General features: G+C 34.8%; 2 protein-coding genes across 4 annotated transcripts; both read right to left on the reverse strand.

Annotated features, from left to right (window-relative positions):
* Positions 1-3,168: 3,168 nt before the first annotated feature.
* LOC111018831 (uncharacterized) lies at positions 3,169-7,052 on the reverse strand. Of its 2 annotated transcripts, none has more exons than XM_022295073.2 (4): positions 6,915-7,052; positions 4,386-5,558; positions 4,175-4,291; positions 3,169-4,089 (listed from the first exon to the last, which is right to left on the reverse strand). In XM_022295073.2, the coding sequence occupies exons 2-4, from the start codon at positions 5,553-5,555 to the stop codon at positions 3,334-3,336; spliced, it is 2,043 nt and encodes a 680-aa protein (XP_022150765.1). In that variant the 5' UTR covers positions 5,556-5,558; positions 6,915-7,052; the 3' UTR covers positions 3,169-3,333. The 2 variants fall into 2 exon arrangements, with proteins under 2 accessions (XP_022150765.1, XP_022150766.1); XM_022295074.2 differs by having other exon boundaries at positions 4,386-5,561.
* Positions 7,053-7,939: 887 nt separating this feature from the next.
* Positions 7,940-13,882, reverse strand: LOC111018835 (uncharacterized). Of its 2 annotated transcripts, none has more exons than XM_022295078.2 (4): positions 13,726-13,882; positions 9,353-10,486; positions 9,148-9,264; positions 7,940-9,054 (listed from the first exon to the last, which is right to left on the reverse strand). In XM_022295078.2, the coding sequence occupies exons 2-4, from the start codon at positions 10,481-10,483 to the stop codon at positions 8,293-8,295; spliced, it is 2,010 nt and encodes a 669-aa protein (XP_022150770.1). In that variant the 5' UTR covers positions 10,484-10,486; positions 13,726-13,882; the 3' UTR covers positions 7,940-8,292. The 2 variants fall into 2 exon arrangements, with proteins under 2 accessions (XP_022150770.1, XP_022150771.1); XM_022295079.2 differs by having other exon boundaries at positions 9,353-10,489; positions 13,726-13,879.
* Positions 13,883-14,644: the final 762 nt, after the last annotated feature.

Below are 14,644 nucleotides of genomic sequence, written 5' to 3' on the forward strand. Positions count from 1 at the left end.
TCAACAAATTCTCGGCTTTCTTAAATTTAAGCAGTAAAGCTCCCATGCCATCGAGAGCAGCTTCCATTTCATCCCTTTCAGCACACGCAATCCTTAGCTCCTTCCTCCCTTCTTTAAGCTCCACACGAAGTTTATTAATTGTAAATTTCAGTAATCCAATCTTGACTTCCCCTTCCCTTTGATTCTGCAAAAAGGCACGGATCACGTTTTTGTCCAAATCAAGCCCGAAAATCTCCTCCCAGGCTTCAATAATCAGTTGCTTCTTTTCCTTTGATTTCCGCATCCGAAGCGTCCTTGGCCTGAATCAGAGCACCGAGTCGAAAGATCAATCTCTCCAATTTCTCGTCAATGGAGCTGTTGGATTCTTCCTGCGCCTCAGTCGGCTTCTGCTCTCGTTCCTCCGCCTCGTCAATCGCTTTCTTTCTTCCCATTCTTTTTTCTTTTGAAGGGTTTCACTGTTCCGAAAATTAGGGTTTCGGAGAAGCTGCAGAAAGGGACTTCTATTGGAAAATTTAAGAAAGAAGACGGTCAAGATTAAGAATTTATTCATATTTTCTTAATTATTCCTATTAGGATTAGGAATTCCTTTTTTGACTAGGAATATGCAATTATCTAATAATATAATCTTTATAAAATAATTTAAAACGTTAACATCAACATAATTTACCATTTAAGATATCTTACTCCAAAAATTTTAATAACTCAAAAAAATTGAGAGTAAAATCATGCTTTTAGTCCCTAATATTAGGATTTTATCTGGGATTTTATTTGGCCTCTAAATTTCAAAATATCATAGAGAGTTCGTACCATTTTTAAGATGATTATAAATAGTCGACTAAATTGATAGTTTTTTAACATATGTGGCACGTTTTTTAATTTTAAGGTAAAAAAATAAATTTGGTCTCTGTAATTTTGTTGAAGTAAACCCTTAATCCATGAACATTAGATCGGAACAGTTTAGACCTCATACTAGCTTTCAAATTAGTAATACCTTAATCTTTGGATTTATCCTGTAACAAATTAGTCCCTATAATTTATAATTTGTAATAATTTAATCTCTATTAATGTTAGGAAAATTAAGGAACAACTAAGATGATAAAAATTAGGAATTTATTTATGCTTTCTTATTTACTCCTGTTAAGATGGGGAAGATTATGGAGAATTGAGTGCAACTAAATTTGAACCTGCTCTTTAAATTCATGTCACGTCCAATTGCTTAGAGGAATAGATTTTACTATTGGTCATGCAACTTAGAAGAATAAATTTTATTGATGGACGAGTTAAATTGAACCAAATCGAGAATTACTCAGAAAAGAGACCATTTGGTAAATTGAGTCAATATTATATTATAAGAAAAAAATAATCTTTTAGACTATAAATTTTGAATTTAGTTTTCATCTGGTCTCTAAAGATTACTTAGAGGTTTAAGTCATACCCCTTATCCAACGTTGATTGCGACCATTTAAAATGAAATTGTATTATTTTGTGTTGAATGTTGACGAGGATCATTTAAAATTAATTTTATATTATTTTAGAGAGAGCAAGTTACAATATTTCCTTTGCAATTCACCAAAAAGAAAAAATTAATATAAAATTGAATATTTTTAACTGGTCTACATAAAAAGGCTGAGGGCAGGATCTTACTATTTTGCCTTTTTTTATTTTTCATTAATTTATTACAATTGTTTTTTTCATTTATTGTTTTCCTTAAATTAAGTCATATGACATTTATTTCATTAATTCAAAATGTATTCTATACTTTTATGATTTAGAGTATAAAATTTGTCTCCCTGCATGATTTTTTTTTAATTTAAATATTCGATAAGGAGTTCTTTTAAAAACTAATTTCAAAGGAGTACCTTTGCTTTAAAATAAAGTAGGGAAACAAAAGTATTGATTTAAAATGATTTTAGGAGTGTACTTTGAAACTTATACTTCATTAAAAAGTGATAAATAATAAAATAATTTTGTGTATATATATATATATATCAATAAATTTAATTTTAGTTTTGAACTAATTAGAAATAGGATAAATTGCAGAAACTAACTCTTAGCTAGCTAATTTATTACTAATGCACACAAATTTTTTATAAGAAACAATAAACTCTTTAGTGAAAAAGCCTATAAGAATTGAGAAATGCAAATGTTGTCAACTTTGCCAAGATCCGAGGATTTCTCTTCTTTCTAAATAGGAAGAATAACATAGTCATAATAGATCAAGTCGGTACTTAATAATCTTTTCTTCCGCACTTTGGGAAGGACATAAATATAACTAAACAGTTGCACCTTAATTAGCTAGGATATTTTCTTGGTGTCACTACTCTTTGACGCCAAATAGGGTGATGTTTCAACCCTAATATTAGTGATAATATTAAAATAGCATTGAAAAAATATTGATGTCAAGAGTAGTCTCAATCTGCCATGAACAATATATCGACTTGCCCTTTTGCATGGGTAGAAACAAAATTAACAATCTTAAAGCTAAGTTCATTTTAAGAGAGAGTACACTTTCTTAATAAGTTTCTGAAAGAAAACTATATTTTCTTGAATTGTATCAAAGTAAAATTGGTTGTCATCTATTGAAAATGGGAGAAGGAAAATTCCCATTATCACAATAACATGGATTTCTATGAATTACTGCCACTATAGTTGAACCAATCACCAAATATTTAAAAAAAAAATGTCTCATCAAATAAAATGATGACGTGGCTATACTTGTATTAATTTAAAAATGAACATTACAAATTTTTCAATACCACAATAGTAGTTATATGGAAATTTCTCTGGAGTGAACACCTTCCCTCTCGACAATATAATTGCTCTGTTACTTGAACACAATTTCAAAGAAGCACGAATAACTCAATTTGGGTAATGTGTCCGTCAAATACGTGTTGGACACGCCAACATTTATGGAACACATGGAATACTTGTTAGCTCAATAGATGTGTGTCACACTGATTATACAGAGTCAAATACATTCTAACACTTGTTAGAAGCATAAGACATAGACATGTATAGTAATCAATAATAAAAATGATATATACTTTCAAAAAATGTGCCCGTATCCTATATTTTTAGAAAATAGCATATCACCATGTCAGTATCGTGTCATATCTATGTCTCGTGTCCGTGCTTCTTAGCATCATTGAAGATCAGCAAGAATGAATCAGATCTCAAATACAACAATGTATGTAATAAACTTCCAAGCACCTCTGACAATTTCCATCACTAAACTCAACAACATACCAATATCTAAAGTTACCCAAGTTCCATATAAAGATCATGTCAAAGTCCTAAAAAAATTGCGGAAAGCTTAAAAACGGGAAAGAAAGGTTAGCGGTAAGAGTAAGATGGACCAGCAAAAGAGTAGCGAGATGTAACTGGAATCACATCAAGTTCCCGTTTTTCATGACGTCTCTGATCATAATATGACAGAGAATTGGCAACATGTCTTACAGGTTCCGTATCGACATCATAGTTTCTAGTTGGGTAAGTTAGATGGGCTCCTCCTCTCCTCAATGGAGGTAGATATGGGTCCACTGATGGAGCACCATATTCACGACTAAGATATGGATCGTATGCATAGCGTGATGTCCTTGGAGGTGACAGTTCGGGCCTACGATCATCAATACGGTGCACGGGATAATCTTCCCCATTTAAGTATACAGGATCCGCACGAACCATTCTTGTCGAGACTACATCCATGTACCTGGGCTCTGGATATCTATGATGGTAGTCTCTGTCATAATCCCTATGGTAAGGTTCTAAAGCATGGCGAGGCAGTGGATCCAAGTTCCTTCTCTCAGTTGGGAGACCATAAGTTTGATATTCCTTTTCGCTCCGGTATGTATCACGAGAAGTTATCTCCCTATGTCTCGATGCCTCAACTCGGCGTGAAACTTTCCGATCCTTTTCATGAGATAATCGATAATTCCTAGCATTGCCCTTGGAATTAGATTCCCTAGACCGAACATCTCTAACTCCCACATGAGCGTTCCTATCCCGAATATGTGCCCTTGGAGGGGACCGAAGAGCTGCTGCACTAGAGTGGAACTCAGCTGGCCGGAAAAGACGAGTGAGCTTCCTGACCTGAAATATGAAATGCTATAATGACATGACAAAAAATGTAGAAGCTCAGACGGACAAACAAGCAGAGGAAACCTATTATATCGACCTGTATATCAGAAAGTTGAGGTCTGAACTTGTTCTTTTCATAATAATTCTCTTTAATTGCTTTCTTAAAACTTCTCTCAGGTAGTGGGACACAATCCTTGAAGACCTTGAACCGCACCTGAAATTTCAATTTTGAGATTGAGAAGATACCTTAGCAGATGAAGAAAACAAGCTTCTAGAATTGTTTACAACTACTAACAAAAGATTAGAACCTGAGCAGGGAAAGCTCCATGAAAAGCTTTTGACTCAAGTTTCATGCCACCAGAAGAGGATGCTCTAAATATCCCATACAGAAGCTTGAGATCAATATCGTAGAGAAAGAGCTTTAACCCAGGTTTGATGGCCAAGACAACATCCCTTTTTCCAGCAGAAACACCCATTACACGATAGTAGAAACAATCTGACCTCGTCTTTTCATTGCACATGAAGATCAAACCACCAAGCTTCTTATTTTTCTTCTTCTTCCTTTGAACCTTTCCCAAATTATCATCTTCTTTGTTCTTTCGGCTCTTGCTCTTGTCTGAAGGACCACCCTTTTCCTCATTCTTTTGTTCCTGGCAGCCGTTTTCCAACTCAGAGATCCTTTTTTGCCCATTTTCAGTCTCTTCACTGTTCTCAGTTCGCCCTTCTCTTAAGACACAACTTTCAACATCCTCCTTTATGTTAAGCTGCTCAGCATCCCTTACCTTGTTTTCTTCACTTGCCCCAATTTCCGGCAATACACTCTTATTCTTCTTTTCTTTTCTTTTGGCCTCAACTGTAGGACTTCCCTGAACCTTTTTAGATTTTAAAAGGCTTAAAGCTGGAGATTTCTTGACAATTTTTCGCTTGACCTTCAAAACTTTAGAATTTTTCTTCGTAGATGACTCTGATTTGCTACAGTTTTCAGTAGAATTCCCAGCTTCTAGACTTTCCACTACCTCTTGAGCTTCAGGAACCTCTTTTTCTTTCTTGGCATCTTCTAGTTCATGCTCTGCCTCATTGATCTTCAATAATTTGCCAGCTGGAGATTTCTTTAGAACTTTTCGCTTCACCTTCAAAACTTTCAAATTTTTCTTTAATCCTGGTTTACTGTCATCTACCTTCAATAAGCTTCCCTTTTCATCAGAATTCCCAGAATCACAAGTATTAATGACTTCCTGGACGACAGGAGTCTCAACTTCTTTGCTGTCATCTAATTTTTCTGCAGGGAACTCTACTTTTATTTCGATGTCTTCTTCTACTTCTGAAGACGACACTGCTTCTTTCCTGTTATCTTCATGTTCTGCTGAAGGCTCTACGTCATGCCCATCATCTTCTTGTGCATCAGGAGTCCCTACCACTTCCTTATTCTCACATTTAGATAGAGTAGAATCTGCTTCCAGATTTGAATCTTGTTCCATAATCTACTAACAGGTGTATAGCTAAGTCAAATAAATTGTGGCACCTGATATTTACTCTTCAAAATTTCTTATCTTTAAGAAGAAAACATGACATTGCCCAATTAAAATGACCAGTTTCTTCAGTGCTAACCAAAGAATAAGGATGAACAAGACCAGTGATATCCAGACTTTCAATCGCGTCAAAGAACTAAAGTCTAGATTGTTATATAAATAATACAAATACCTTCAACTGATTTCTCAAGAAAATTAGAAGCTCTCGTAGTGAAATTCATCATAGCCATTCTGAAGCTCAACACTTCTGGGTTCTCTCTATTTTCCAGAAAGTATGGATGAATAGCCATTTGAAGTCTTCTTGGGTTGTTGATTGAAAGACAAGGCTAAAACCCTTTCGAGTTGTGTAGCTATAGCATTGCAGCTAATTTGAAGGGAAAGAAACCAAAGGACTTCCAAAGATAGAAAGACTTCCTTCAATGCTACGGCCCCTTATTATTATTTATTATTATTATTATTATTTTATTTTTGGACGAGTCAGAGCTTTTCTCCCTCATACCCAAAGGCACCCGTGCCTGCCCCAGAACCCGGACCCAAGAGACATCAAGAATTTTTTATATTAAACTGACCCGAAGGTTCGAACTTGAGACCTCTAAGCCGATATAGTATAACTAAGAGATCCAAGCTCTTGCCAATGGGGCTGTGGAGGCACAACGCAACCTCTTATTAAATCTTACATAATAACTTCCCGTGTAATCACAGTGTTTTTTTATTAATCTCAATTGGAAGGATTTTTCAGGTGGAGGCATCCTCTACCCCAGCCCCTAAGTTGTCTACTGTTCTCTTTTTGTTATTAAATTGTCTTACACAATAAATTCTTTTGTAATCACAGTGTTTTTCATTATCTTTCTAATTGATAAATTTGGAAAATTAACGGTTGGAGAATATTTATGTAAACAAGCTGTTTCTTATCAAAAAGAATAAATTAATTGCATTTGATGATGATAGCAGTCCTTCTTACAATATGATCGAGTTCAAACTTCATGGAAACATTTCTAAAGAACATCAATACCAATGTAGCAAATTCAACAATCAACCACCAATATTCTAACCTAGTTAAGGTGTCGAGTTCTCGCTCGAAAATATGAAACTACGTCAAATATAAATTATACTCACACATCACAGACAAAAATCGCGCATGCAAGAAACAAGTTTGTAATGAATTTCCACATACAAACAGCAAAAACACCAAACATCAGAAAATTGCATCTCGATTTCATTTCCCCTCACCCAATTATCGGAATCCTACGAGAATTCAACGGAATCTCATCGAAAGGACAAAAGAATCTCAGCGGATGAGAATAATACCTGGACCTGTAAATCAATGCAAATGGAGAGAGCGGACCGTCAAAGCTAAACCGAAGAAGGAACTACACGGATAGAGCTTCCGATCGGGGCCTCCGTTTCCTTCCTTCTCTAATTTTATGTGACGAAATAGCAAAATGCATTTGAAAAATGACCTCAAGAATAAAATCAAATATATTTAACCCTAATATTCTATGTAAAGACAAAAAACCCCTCCGTCCCAAAAAAAATTATGACTATATTTTAATGAAATTTTGGGTGTGTAATGTAATATCATACCAAAATTATGATGGAAAAAATGAAGCGATTAAAATGTAAATTAAAAATACGTAAAAAAAATCTTTTAAAAGTCTAGAGATCAAAATAAACCTTACATTATTATATTATGTATCTTGCCAATATCATCTATATTATTATTTTTATTCTAAAACTCAAATTAAATTAAAAATTTTAACTTAAATTTTAGATTTATAATATATATAAATAAAGGATAAGAAACATGGTATTAAATATCCATTAAAATGTCCATAGATTCAACATCAATATATAAGTAAATCGACATTTCCATTATACTTCAAAAAAAATATATAAAATATAAAAAATATCAATAAAATTTCACTATACATAATATTAAATATTAATTATTTTTAACATATTTAGAAGTACGAAATATTTATTTGTTAATTTAAATATTTTTCATGATTTTTAATTTCTCTAACATTTTCATTTATAAGAGAAGGATCTTTACAGCATTATTTCTTTTACCACATTCCCAATTCACTCTCCATCGCATCAAATTAAATTCTGGATGAATTGAGAAGTTAAAAATTTTTATTAAGCAATTTGCATCGTGACCAAAAAAAAAAAAAAAGGCGCCATATATCACCAATAACTACTTATCTAGCTCGCATCAAAAACCTACCCAATGTATATAATAGGCTGATGTTAGAGAAATTAAACTCATTTTTTTTTCTGGAAAGAAAAAAGAAGAAAAAAACTTATCAAAAACAAAATGTTGAGCCAACAACTAAGGTAACTACCTTTGAAGAGGAATAAATAACATCATCAATTTTGACATTCTTATCACTCAACTTCATAGCCCGATTCTTAACCAACTCTAAGCTTCTAATCAACTCAAATTTCATCCATATTGATACAACTTCACATCTGAAAGAGATGCAACAATGATTAAGACCGCCCATTCATGTAGCAATCTTCAAAGTGAACATTCACCTACAAGCTACAAGTATTGCAAGATGAACAACTCCAACTACAGTATGAGACTCAATAACTAATTTAATACCCAATTAAAGATCCTGAGCTACATGGAATTCCAGTTGAAGTTCTCCAGTGAGCTGAAGCTTAAAAATGGGTACCACAGCTACCGATATGAGAAAGATGGACCAGCAAACGAGTACCGGGATGAGACTGGTATGGTGTCCGTATCCACATCTTTGTGATGCGTCTGATTGTAATACGATAGAGCACCAGCAGCATGTCTCATGGGTTCAGTATCAGCAACATAACTTCTTGCTGAATAACGTGGAGGGCCTGGTTCCTCCCTCCTTGATGAAAGCAGATACGGATCCAATTGACGAGTGTAATACGAATCATAAGCATTGCGTTCTGAACCGCTAGCAGATATTGCTCTAGGAGGTGATACTGCAGGTCTAGAATCAATACTGTAAATTGGATAATCTTTTCCATTAAAGTATACATGATCTGCGCGAACTACTTCTCTCTGTGCGTGTGCAGAGACATCATCCCTGTATCTGGGCTCTGGATGTCTCAGTTGATAGTCACTATCGTGATCTCTGTGGTATGCTTCTAAAGAAGGCCGAGGTGTAGGATCTAAATTTCTTCTCTCAGACCGGAGACCATAAGTTCGATACTCCTTTTCGCTTAGGTATAAATCACGGGGAACTTCCTCTCTATGTCTAGGTGCCTCTTCTCGGTGTCGGTCCCTTCCATGAGATGACAAATGGTAATTCCTGACATCATCCTTGGACTTAGAATCCCTAACCTGAGTTTCATTAACTTCCCCATGAACTTTCCTATCCCTAGCTGGTACCTCTGGATGGGACCGAACAGTAGCAGAACTCGAGAGTCCAACCGGCCGGAAAAGATCTGAGAGCTTCCTAACCTGAAAGATGAAACACTTCAATGTCACCACAGAAAAAAAATATAATAGTGCCATTCAAAACACAAGCTAGCAGAAGAAACCTGACATATTTACCTGTTTCACAGTGAGTTCAGCTTTGAACTTGTGCTTCTCATAATAATTCTCTTGGATTGCCTTCTTGAAAACGCTCTCAGGTAGTGGAAAACAATCCTTGTAAACATTGAACCGCACCTGAAATTTCAATTTTGAAATTGAGAACATAATCCTTGGCAGATGAAAAGATAGTTTGTGGAATGGTTTATAATAACTAACGAGGAACCTGTGCAGGGAAAGCCCCATTAAAAGCCTTTGGCTCAAGTTTCATGCCACCTGAAGAGGATGCCTTATAAATCCCATACAGAAGCCTGAGATCAAAATCATAGAGAAAGAGCTTCAACCCAGGTTTGATTGCCAAGACAACATCCTTTTTGCCAGCAGAAACACCCATTACGTTGTAATGAAAACAATCTGGCTTCGTTTTAGCACTGCACATGAAAATCAATCCACCAAGACTTTCTTTATTTCTATCTTCTCTTTGACTCTTTTGCTCGCTATCATTTTCTTTGTTCTTTTGATTTTTCATGGTCTTATCTGAAGGATCCACCTTCTCTATATTTTTCCGGTCCTTGATTCTATTTTTAAACTCAGAATTCTTTTTATGGCAATCAGAGGTCTCTTCACCCTTTTCAGTAGGCTTCTCTTTTGAGATGCTTTTATTAACATTTTCCTTTTGCTTAGGCTTCTCTGTATCTTCAACCTTTTTTCCACTACCTTCCCCCTTTGCCTGCGACACACTATTAGTATTCTCCTGTCCCTTTCTGGCCTGCGCCATCGGACTACTTTGAACCTTATTAGTCTTCATTTGGCTGCTAGCTGGAGATTTCTTTACAATTTTCTTTTTCACCTTCAAAACTTTTTTAATCTTCTTCTTCTTTGACTCTGGTTTGCTGGAATTTTCAGTGAGATTCTGAGCTTCAAGAGTTTCTTTCACTTCTTGGGTTCCAGGAGCCTCTTTTTCCTTTTTGTCATTTTCCTGTTCAGCCTGTGCCTTTTTGGTCCTCAATACACTGCTAGCTGGAGATTTCTTTACGATTTTTCGTTTCACCTTCAAAACTTTTTTCTTTTTACTTGACCCTTCTTCAATGCGCTTTTCAGCAAACTTCCCAGCTTCAGGAGTGTTCCTAACTTCAGTCACAGCTTCTTTCACATCGCCTACTTGTCCAGCAGGAGAGTCCTCTTTCATTATGCTATCTTCTTGCACTGCTGAAGACAGAGCTTCTTTACTCTCTTCCTGTTCTGTCAATAACTCTGCTACATTCCCCTTAGATTTCTGTTCAGCGGATATACCTATTTCCTTCTCCTCACATTCAGGTAGAGTTGAATTTGCTTCCATATTTGAATCTTGCTTCATGATCTACTAACATACACATAATGCCAGAGTCAATGATATTGCAGCATATCATATTTCTTCTTCAAACTCTCTTATCACAAGTAAAAGAGATATGAAGAAATCAAATGAACGGTGTCTTCAATTCAATACAAATCAAGGGTGCAGTAATTCAGATACATCACCAAATATAATGAGCATTGAACACCCTTTGGCTCCTCATAAAAAATTCCTCCCAAAGATAAACTAAAACAATTAAACTTAGAATCATCCCTGTCCATACTTTCAACATAAAACTGCTGTCTAGCATGTTATATAACTAACAGTAACACAATCTCCTGAACGAATTCTTTGAGAAAGTTGTAAACTTCTATAGACTAAAATGGGGCAGGGAGTATTAGAAAAAATATATATGGGGCAGGGCAAATGCCTAATATTTTCCAGGTTCAAGGACTCTTAACTGCAGTTAATACTCACAGTAACACCTTCCCTGAACAAATTTTTTCTGGTTCATTCTAACTCCCCTGGGCCCTTATGTATATTTTTTTCTTCTATTTTATGAAAAATTAGGCTTGAGAGAAATAGAAGAGTTTCCATGTGCTTCTAAGGGGTTGAATACATGGATCAATTGTTCAGACAGCAGATGCTCCTCTTCACCAAGCTAAAAATTGTTTGATATTTTTAGGATGCACTTGGTACTTCCAATGAGATTATTTATTTTGTTCACATTTTTATTTGCAGGTTTTCTTTTAAAAGGTTAGAACTTGCCTCAATCTACAAGGAAGTTACATCTGTTATCATACCATTTCACATTTCACATTGTACGCATACAATTTCCTTAATATGTTAATATTTACTTGAAATTATTTTTTTAATAACCCGGAATCGATATCTCTTTAGCATTTTACTCCTATAACCGGGCGCCTGCACCCGCCCCAAGGCCTAGACTAAGGAGACATAAAGGGTTTTAATATTAAGTTCATGGATAGGTTTCAGATGACCTATCTCGTAAAATTTCAGTAAAATAAACCAGCAAAACAACAAAGTTCCCTAGCTCTTTGAAAGGCTAGGAATTCCCCTACTTGGAAGAATTCCAAGTCCCAAAATAACCAAATAACAGAATTCCCGTACAAAGGTGTACCCCTACGTGAAATCCCTCTTCCCCTGCATGGTCTAGTCTAGTACCATGCCAACCTATTACAAAATCAGGGGGCCCACTACAAAACACACCACCACTACTCCCTCACATCTTTGTCCCCTTTGTCTCGTTTGCCATCCTTTGTCCTTCATGTATAAGTAAATTGAACCAGTGGTCTAAGGCTCTCATCACTCACCCAAAGGTTTGGACACAAGGTCTCATGCCTTGCCTATGGGGCTGCCACTTGAGGGCAAATTCAATTGAAATTATTTTTTTTTTATATATATAAGAAATGAAGGAGAAAAAAGGGAGAACAACCTAAGGGCGAGGACCGAGGAGGCCCTCCCCGAAAAACTACCACATCGCAGATTGCCAATCCCGAGAAAGAGAAGCTAGACTGTAATTACGAAATAATCTCCTAAAAGTAAGGCACCAAGATGCCATAGTAATTTGTACATTTTCACAAAAAATATCAAAAGGTTGAGAGATGTTGAAAACTCTTTGGTTTCTTTCCTTCCATATACTCCAAAAACAAGCTCTCCCAGAGCAACTCCAGAGGACCCTTGCTTTCCCTTTTAGAGTGCCACCGTGAACTATTTCAATCAGCCAATCATCAACCTTCTTAGGAAGACAGCCCGAGAGGCCACACTTTTAGGTTGACACCGAGATTTTATTTGAAATTATGTATTTATAAATTATTAACAACTTTAAGTTGACACCGAGATTTCATTCCCTCTCAAATAGTACATTTGACACGAACAATCTCAACAATTTAATGATGATGGCAACAGGCAATACCAAATTTCTAACGGGCAAGGTTCAAAGGAAAATCTAGCAAAAGTTTGATGAGTATAGTTTTTTTTTTAAATGAAAAATCAAGCTTCATGGAGAAATATGAAAGAAAATAAAGGGTATACAAAAAATCAGCCCCTCAAAAGGAGCCCAGACCCTAACTATGCAAATATGAAAATCAATCCAAAAGAAAAACATTTTAGAACTTGAAGCCCATAAAGAGGAGTTCTTATGATAAAATAAAAGGAGAGCATTCTAAGAGGAATTATTTATAAGGATAACATCAGCAATCACCATCCCCAAAATTTGATTGCAAATGAAAGTGTAGCTGTACTTCGAAGATTATGGAATCAAAAGTCCCCTAGCCCAACAACTTTTCAGCAGAAAATTTTCCGAAGGTTGGAACATGACTTGCTTAAGGTGTTTCAAGAGTTTTTCAAAAAGAGGATTGTTAATAGAAGAACCAACTAGGCTTATATTTGTTTGATTCCAAAAGAAAGACATCTTTGTCAAGATAACCCTTGTTTCTTTTCTTAATAAAAATATAGTGAAATCAAGAAATAAGAGGCTTAGAGGTAATGAATTCAAACTATGGTGTCCACGCTACCTAAAATTTAACATCCAACAAATTCTCTTGGCAACTAAGTTTAGTAGGATTAGGTGGTTGTTGCATGAGATTAAGAAGAGTATTCCTTTTTACCATTGATGTTTCCCAGTCCCGAGATTCTATTATACTTGCAACAAAGACAGTGGACAAATGTTTACAGATGAAGAAATAAGGCCTCGTCTAAAGAAAATAGACCGTAGAAAAACAAAGGCCAAGGACAACAAAAATGCACCTAGAAAACATAACAATATGAAAAAATTACAAAAACAAACGACTCCAATTGTTAAAGTCAAAGAATAAAGGAAAACCAGAAGAGGAAAAAAAAAACCAAGTAAAAGATTCCAAAGCGACTGCGCCGAGGTCCAAGCCAATACACAAGACCCTAAACACCCAGATAAAACTCCATACACTTCTCGAGCAAAATGAACCCAAAAAAAAAAAAAGAATAAAAAGAACTATAAGTTATTGACCTAACTTACCGAGCAACGATGGCTTGTCCTAATCAAAATTACGAAGCCCTAACATCAATTAATGATACCCAATTACAAAACCCCGACATTTTTTCAATAAATGTTAAACTCGTCACCTCGCCCATAGAATGTCCACACCGAAGCAACAAAACACCAAACATAATAGAATTTCAGTTCTATCTCTTTTCCATCACCCTCTGTCGGCAACCATACAGAGTTCAAGATACCTCGGAGACAGAAAAAAGAAGCTAAATAGTACCTGGGAAGCCAAGAAAATGGAGAGCGATCTGAGAAGAGAACCGTAAAAACAATAATCTGGAAATGGTGAACAATCCAGAAAGATAGGGCTTTCGCTTTCCCTCGGTTGTTTTTTGTTTTAAATAAAATCTCTCGGAGAGCAGAAAGAGAAACTGCCCCCAATTCCCTCCTTTATATTATTGTCAATTTTTCTTTTCATTTCATTACATTTACAAATTGTTTTCTTAAAAAAAATCATATTCATTCCTTTTATTTATTTGTTAAATTAATTTTTTATTTTTTAAATATTAATTATATTTAAATTATTTAAATATCAATCTTGATAAGAATATAGATGTCCCAATTTTATGGAAATGTCAAATATTGAAAAAAAAATTATAAGAAATATCTAAATTAATAAATAAGTGTTTCACAATTTTTAGATAACTTAAAAATCTTTATCATCCGTATTTACTCACATTAGCATCGAAAAATATCAATTAAAAGTCAATCCTTAGATATATGCAAATATCAATGCCTAATGGATATTTAATTTCTTACCTCTTACCAACTTGGGAAGAACTCAAAATTTTCCTGAAAGCTCTAATTAGTTAAATAAAACACTTTTCAATAAAGTTGTAACCATTTTGAAGCTTTAGAACATCAAGATTTGAAAACTAAAATTTCATTAAAAATGTAGAATTTTCATGTTATAGGTTGTACAACTTCAAGAAATTAATTGATTCCTGCAAAATTGTAAGTCAAGGTATGTCTAACAGTACTTTTAAAAAATATATATTTTATTAACGAGCGTCAAAATTTATTTAATAAAAAAAATTTATTTAATGTCTGATTATCCACTCTTAAAAATACTTCTCAGTCAAATACTTCGGCCAAAAACATTCTACAAATGCTTCCTCAAAAAATATGTAAATGTTTTT

The sequence above is a fragment of the Momordica charantia genome (assembly GCF_013281855.1).
Source record: "Momordica charantia cultivar OHB3-1 chromosome 8 unlocalized genomic scaffold, Mcharantia_2.0 BLBB01000008.1, whole genome shotgun sequence".
Lineage (NCBI taxonomy): Eukaryota > Viridiplantae > Streptophyta > Magnoliopsida > Cucurbitales > Cucurbitaceae > Momordica > Momordica charantia.

Excerpts from the sequence above, each read along its gene's own strand:
- LOC111018831 (XM_022295073.2), bottom strand. The coding sequence starts at position 5,555 with ATGGAACAAGATTCAAATCTGGAAGCAGATTCTACTCTATCTAAATGT. Across the intron at positions 4,292-4,385 it reads ATGGAGCTTTCCCTGCTCAG|GTGCGGTTCAAGGTCTTCAA; the intron begins GTTCTAATCTTT and ends TTGAAATTTCAG. Across the intron at positions 4,090-4,174 it reads CTCAACTTTCTGATATACAG|GTCAGGAAGCTCACTCGTCT; the intron begins GTCGATATAATA and ends TTCATATTTCAG.
- LOC111018835 (XM_022295078.2), bottom strand. The coding sequence starts at position 10,483 with ATGAAGCAAGATTCAAATATGGAAGCAAATTCAACTCTACCTGAATGT. Across the intron at positions 9,265-9,352 it reads ATGGGGCTTTCCCTGCACAG|GTGCGGTTCAATGTTTACAA; the intron begins GTTCCTCGTTAG and ends TTGAAATTTCAG. Across the intron at positions 9,055-9,147 it reads CTGAACTCACTGTGAAACAG|GTTAGGAAGCTCTCAGATCT; the intron begins GTAAATATGTCA and ends TTCATCTTTCAG.